This window comes from Echinococcus granulosus (assembly GCF_000524195.1).
Source record: "Echinococcus granulosus chromosome Unknown EG_S00012, whole genome shotgun sequence".
Classification (NCBI taxonomy): Eukaryota; Metazoa; Platyhelminthes; class Cestoda; order Cyclophyllidea; family Taeniidae; genus Echinococcus; species Echinococcus granulosus.
Genome location: NW_020170392.1, coordinates 951,430 through 958,637, shown reverse-complemented (window position 1 = coordinate 958,637; position 7,208 = coordinate 951,430). Strand labels below are relative to the sequence as shown.

Below are 7,208 nucleotides of genomic sequence, written 5' to 3'. Positions count from 1 at the left end.
TTTCATTTACTTTTATTTCAGAACGCACCTTTCGAAACCTTTTCTGGCAGCACGGTGAAGGAGATTCTGAAATTCGAGCCAAGCGGACATGATGATGCCGAATTCATTCGAGCCGTTTAATTAGCCGACAACTGTCCGAGGTAATAACAGCCTAAGAAGGGATCGTAAATGGCGCACCGTTCTGTGTACCTCAAGCTGTTGGGGCTATGGCGACATACCGACGTGAAATCCGGTACGGCTACTGTTCCCACCAGTAAGCGGTGACCCTACCAATTTCGATTATTTCTGTTCTTCAAATGCCTGAGCTACGAGGTAAACATGCTGGGATTCAGATAGGAAACTGCACTGTTTGACAAGAAAACTACCCACTTGATCCGAGGCACCGAAAATTGGCTGTTGATTGGTGCTACTCAACATTTATTACAATGCGACAACCGATCAGAAATCGTGAATTAAAAGAGTGACTCATTCCTGGTTTTCGTATTCAGGCCAGTAGATGTGATTGCCAAAGATGCGGTCCTTGTATTACATTTAACTGCATGGATTGGATTACCGAGTCGGATTACAGTGCCTGTCCAGCTTGATTTAAATAGGTATGCCGTCATCTGAGATATTTCAAAAACGAGCTCCTGAAGATCTTATTTAACCCCGTAAGTCATCCACAACAGTCATCCCTCCCACGGGAACATAAACTATCTTCTCACATGTCTACTGGGACCAAGAACGCACGATTATTACTTGTTAGCAAGCAAGAAATATAATTACTAAGATAATGTTTTTGAAGCTTCACCCCCATAAACGAAATGAAAGCCTGGATGCTTTATTAATACTTACACCGTGAAGTAGACAAGTTAAACGAAACTAGGGCTCATGATTTCAATAAAAAATCTCCTGAAAACGGTCTATACTTTATTGCTTTTACATTTTAGGGTTTTATTTAAATTTGTTTTAACAAATAAGTTTTGCGATAACATTGGTTTAAAATAAGAATAGTCAATAAATTATGGGCTAATCCAAAAAATTAATTCAAATCAACAGTGCAAAACTTTAACAGCAAATGCAGACTAAACGGGAATGCATTTAAGCTAACCTTTTGAATTTATGGTCGCGCTTGATAAAATATTAACGGTGAACCAAATAAGCGTCAGAATAAATATTATCCAAGCATTAGTATCAACTAGTGCTTTGTCATTTCGTTTAACTACGAAGCCCTTGAGTGTGCCCCACGACTCGGCATTCGGGGTGTGCTAGTATCTTTCCGGCCATTCGGTACGTTATCCCGACTGTTTCTCACAGCGACTTGGCTTGCTACAGATTTGCGGAATGCTGGAGGAGTCACACTAATTTTAACAGAATTAATGCGGACAGGAAAATTGCATTCGACAGTAAAATTACTTGCATACCATCCCATCAGTCAAAGTAATTGTTAAGTTTTTTTGCTGGGCAGGAAGCATACAAAACAGTGGAAAAATTGACTAATGGAACAAACAGTCACTGCCTTTTGTACAGCTTGACTTTCAAGTAAAGCACTTAAGCAAAAGTAGAGTAACGGTATTATTTTTAACATCGACATTCAACGTTTTTGCAAGTATGTAACCAGCATTTTAGGGAAAAAAAGAGTATTGCAATATAAGTAGCCAAAAAAGTGGCTTGTTGAGTAGATTATAAATATGAACATTCCATGAACTTTTTGTTTTAAATTATTGGGGTCACTCTTTAAGAGCAGCGGTTTAACGCTTCTGCATGCTTTACCAATCAGTGGCTTGAATTTTCCAGTTTCATCCCGCCGCCTTAACAGTCTCTAGTTGCACGCGCAATTTTGACTGCCCATCGGCGATTTGCAATGGGGAAGGTATACTGCGAAGTATGCAAAAGGCGATGCAGAGGAAATGTTTTGAAAGCCAATGATAAGTTTTTTCACAAGGATTGCTTCAAATGTTCAGGTAATTTCACTTTTATCACACTTATTTGTTCAGAATGCAAATGCAGTCTCAAAGCTGGAGGTTTCTTTCTGAAAAATGACAAATACTTTTGTCAGAAAGATTATCAGAAGTTGTCAGCTCCAAAGTGTGAAGTGTGCAGTGAAGTCCTCAGCGGTGATATTGTGTCTGCGCTTTCATATTCATTTCACAAAGGATGTTTCATCTGCAGCCAATGCAAGTAAGTCAACAGATTGAAATTACATAATCCACCAACCCCTGCTTGACTCCGCGTTTTTTCGATTTTTTACCCCAATTTCGCGTTTTTGCGTTTTTACCCTTAGTTGCAATTTTATCTAGCGTTTATCCCACTTAGTCAAGAATGTTCTGGTTCAATTTACACGTCTTTGTTCATTCTAGCTTTTATGTGCTTAAGATACTCCCCCGTAGTTACATTCATTTGACAACTCATTCATAGTTTAATTTTTACAGATTGCAACCAAGGCAACTCCTTCCGACGCATCATTTTAGTGGATTGAATATATTACTATTTGCTGTCGCAAAGTGCTGAGAAGCATCTACAGTTTGCCTACTTGTGCAGTGAAATATCATCAAACTATATCATTTGTTAAATGCCTAGTCAATGTGTGCAAAAGTGTATTGGATCCAGTTTTTCCTGTAAATCACACAATTAGATTACGACTTTTATTTTGGTATTTCACGAAAAAATACAGTTGGTACACTCCGGAATCTCTCAGCATTATGTCGGTACCAGTTTTTATATTTGTTCCCAAATGGTCAAATGAATCTTACTAATAAACGATCTGATAGTAGAACCTAATTGTCCTTCTTGGTATTATTTTCAACGTATTGATAAGTCAGCATTCATCCTTATCGGTCGGTAAGCCCGTTTTTTAGCTTTTTTTCCTATTGTACACCATTAATACTGGTAGATTTGTGGGTTTTGCGTGACTGGAAAGTCTATCTTAGAGGTTTTTTGAGTCACGGGATTAGTAAATCATAAGTCCATCCTGTATCATGTACAAGTGTTCTTTTTAAATTTTATGTTGGTGGGTCTTTTTACGCCAATTCCTTCTTTTTTGAAGTCTTTATCTTGTTCCTGCAGGTATAATTGATATTTTCTTCCCTATGGACTATGTGAAAGTGACCGTTAATTTTGTTTGTCAGTAGGGGTTTTCTCAATAAACTTACCTTTTTTGCCATGAGTAAGCCTCTTAGTATGGCTTTCTTTTAGTTCTTTCTATTTTAAACGGTAATATTGCTTCTTTTGAGCCGTAAAATCATATAATTGACGATGTAAGTAACTGAATTCGCTTTTTTAATTCTAGTTACCCAATTGACCTACTTAACTAAACTCATGTGGTCGGTAAGGCCTACTTCAAATATTGAGTCTTCTAGAAACAAAACATGCGCTGCGATGCGAAATGATCTGCTCACTTAATGCCTCCTTTCTATTACACTTTTCAATAGTACGAACCATGAAATGCGTTGTTCGTTAAGGCAGAGCGTTGCTCCTCATCCTCTCCACCTCACATCGAAATGCATTTGATTCTGCACAGGTGAATCTATGCAGACCATGACTCATGTATTTACAGGATTCAGTGAATCACCAACTACGGTATTTACATCCGCATTTTAATGAGCAGTTGCACGCTGCTGTGACCTAGGCTGAGATGTTTTCCTTGTGGGGTCATTGGGAGGTCAAGTTCATACAAATTACGTCTCCGTTAATCTGACAATTGCTGTGTAGTTGAACAAAATTCACTAACAGTGGGATGTGAATGCAGAGAACTTTTTACTGTGGTCTAAAAACAATTCATTTGAAAATCCATGCTCATTTTTCTCCCATCTATAGTAAAAAGTACGGAGTCCATAACTTTGAACGTGACACACCCAGGCGTACTTCCTTACGAGGAAACCAGTTTTGCAGATCCACTGCTATAAGAATTTTTTGCAAATGAGAACACCATTCTTAGCCTTCCCTGCATTACAGTCCCCCTGTTCCACTTCCATTTGTTTGATGATTTTACAATTGTATGGTCAGAATTTGGAGTAGTTGAAGTTCCCTATTGATGTGGGTTGTCGCAGAAAGTACTGATTATGGTTGGATTGGGTCTGTCATTTCCTCTTGGCGGTTCCAGACCGTAATCTTGATGTCCGTCCCTTCCTTTCGATTGGGAACTGAATTATTCATTCATTAAACATGCATACACATTACAGTCTTGGGACGAACGATTCTAACGTTTTGAACTCTGCATCTTCGCACACAAAAGGTGATGTAGTGGTGAAGGTTTTTACACTTGTCTCACTATGACTTTGCTAAACTGAAACACCCTTTGTACATGTGTTGTTTGGTAGGTTTTTTGGTTCTTCACAGAATTGAACCGATTTGGGATGCTAGTAGGTTTACTTTAACTTTTCCTCGTCATCCTTTTCAGAACTCCCTTCAACCCAGGGAATCGCGTAACAGTGTGGAAGGATGAGTTCTACTGCGTCTGCTGTTCCCAGTCTCTGAGCAGCAGACAGGCTGCAGTGACGGCTTCAGGAGGCAAGGGTCCTATTTCTCCCCTCTCTCTGAGGCAGAACCACGACAACAGACAACAGCCACAATCACAGCAGCAACCTCGTCTCTCCTTCGCCGACTATCCCTCGCCCGTATCCTTCGCGGAGGAGAGCATGGACAGTAGGATCACGCCTCCTGTACAAAAGACCAGCGGCAGTATCCTCAAGTCCTCCCTCCGCCAGTCCCGCACCATGCAGTCTGTCAGCAATGCGCCCAACAGTAAGACCATGTCTACCTCTCCTTTCTGGTCTGTTCTAGTAGGCCACCATTAAAACCGCCTAGGTTCAAGTGTCCACATCTTTTCACGGTTTTGAAGGTTTCTTTTTCCACATTAGGTGGCATAAAGCCGAGGAAAGTAGGTGTTGAAGACTTCATATTTCAGTACTTAGTTCTTTTCCTCATAAGGGGGACTTTTTCAACAGACTTTTAAGTTGAGAAATTATGTGAAATTGTTTTCTGTAGAATTATTTTTATCTGAACCATAAAATGACCCTTCTCTTCCATGCATTGTCTTTTTTTGGGGGAGGGGGGAGGGGCGGTTTAGCCTGAGGTCGCGCCGATGTGCCTCGCTTTATTTACAGGTGAAAAATTCCAAGGTCCAGTGACCCGTTTTTTTTCCTCAGATAGTTTTCACAGTTTTGTAGGCTTTTTCAAACGAAATGTCATGCTATTAAGGGGAAATTTTGAACCATTGACGTTTTGCTACGCCCAAGGCGAATGAAGGTACCGTTTCGATCAGCGGTCATTCAGTTTCTCTTAAAGCTTTTTTCTTCAGTCAATTTCTGCACTTTAACAATGGCAGTGTGTGGATTTTGCAAGGTTCTCTACTCATATAATCAAAATTTACTGAGAACGAGCCATTTAGCTCGTAAAGTGGCACCGTTTTCAACAGTCATTATTACATGTCGTTTTAAAATTATGCATTTGATTTGTTTATAAATCAAATTTACTTCAACAGTTGTAACTATAAGGGAATTTGGCAATAGTAAGTCCTTCCTACTGACAAAACTCCCTATGACGAAGAGTCATTTTCATTAGGGCCGTCAAGAGACATCGAAAGTAATTTATTTGAATTGCAAAATAACGCTGCTTTCACTTTCAGTCGGTGACTACCGGCAGTCTGCATATTGTTGTCTGATTCTGCTGTTGGAATAAACACTTTTTAATTGGTGAACAATGTTTCTTTTGATGATGTTCATTTTAATCGTGTTATATGGTAAAATCTATCTACTACTAGATGAACTGCCATCAAAGAAAAATATCCACCTTATTATCGGCTTGAACTTGTTTCCTAAACAGATCACCTCGTTGACTTTTCGATCGTAAGACGCCTTAGAAATATGATATGAAGTCACTTTTTCTACTGGCAAAAATCCCAATTTGTTGCACTTCTATCACCGTAGTGCTCGTATCGAGTTGATTTGGTGCCATTTGGGCAAAAATTACCCTTTAAGAAATCATCTGTGAAATTATTAAACAGTTTTAGCCTCTACGGAAGAACCGGTCCCAAAATAGCCAGTACCTAGTCGAATGCTCACTCGTCCGGCGAGGGGGGGGGATTTGAATCACCCAGACGTCGTGCAGACACCAACGCTGGTAAGGCCCTAATTGGTCTGGCCATCACTGTTACGATGACTCAATTCCAGTCTGGCCCGGCATTTACCGGTGGTGCTTGCGCTTGCACCTTCGTCAATCTAAATTTCGTAACTTGAGAGCCAATGCTCATTTGAGCTGATGTTTTGACCTGTTTGGATTTTGTACTGACTGTTCATATTTGAGCGGTTACGCAGACACCTCTCAACTTGGCAATAAAGCCATTTACTGTCATTGGTGTCTTTAAGACTCGGCATGAGGTGAGTCGAAAAAAACAAATTTAGTCGCAGCCACTTAGGCTCTCTGGGACATTAAACTAGCATCCCCCCCCTCCAACCTCACCCATTCTAACCTCTCCCACCGCTACACTGGAGGCAAAATTGGATTTTTTCTCTTTTGAGAAAAGAAGAGGAGGTACCTCAACCTCATGAATTGAGTGCACCCTTTGTAATGGCGTGTACAGGCTCACAGAGAGATTTTTCCCCTCCGATACAAGCGCTACTACGATCCAGTCAATCCGCCCATGCAGACGCCAACTTCTCTCGCCCTTATGCAAACATTTGGCTAACTGGAAGGGGTGGGAAAAAAATAAATTTTTCCATCCGCAACTGTTTTTTGCGAGTCGTGATAAGTGATCCCACGATTTTATTGGTTAGTTTTCTTGAGAACGAAACTTATTTCACTATCATAGGATTAACAGATACATACCTATACTAACTTCCCCATCAGCTTATAACTGAATTAAATTTCTACCCATCAAATCGGCACTGTAGAAATGTAGTGGGAAATAACAGTGCACACTGTTTGAATCCAAAATGGCATTATTATTCTTTTTCTCAGATTAGTGATATCTGAATTTTTCGGAGATATGAATCCAAGAGCGTACTCACCTCATGACTACCAATTTGAGATGGCATATTATTTTTAGTAAATTATATCCAGCAAAGGGGTGTCTCAGTTCTCCAATTTATAGTCGTATCGTAAACTACACTTAAGATATTCTTGATCTTAGGATAATCGCATTTGGGTTGTGACGATCGAGTTTCTTCTGAGACTTGGGTGTTATGAGTGATAAACTATGTTCCGAAGATTTTAACGGTAAAGCAACTTAC

General features: G+C 39.9%; 1 protein-coding gene across 1 annotated transcript in view; it reads left to right on the top strand. All coding sequences in view use genetic code 11, as the record gives it.

The window, feature by feature from the left end:
• Positions 1-1,843: 1,843 nt before the first annotated feature.
• The window catches only part of EGR_02656 (Actin-binding LIM protein), a gene marked incomplete at both ends in the record, with an annotated part of 49,756 nt that continues 44,391 nt past the window's right edge, over positions 1,844-7,208 (top strand). Inside the window, 2 exons of the mRNA XM_024491905.1 lie at positions 1,844-2,160; positions 4,379-4,722. Coding sequence (XP_024353720.1) covers positions 1,844-2,160; positions 4,379-4,722 — 661 coding nt within the window. The remainder of the gene's footprint in view (positions 2,161-4,378; positions 4,723-7,208) is intronic.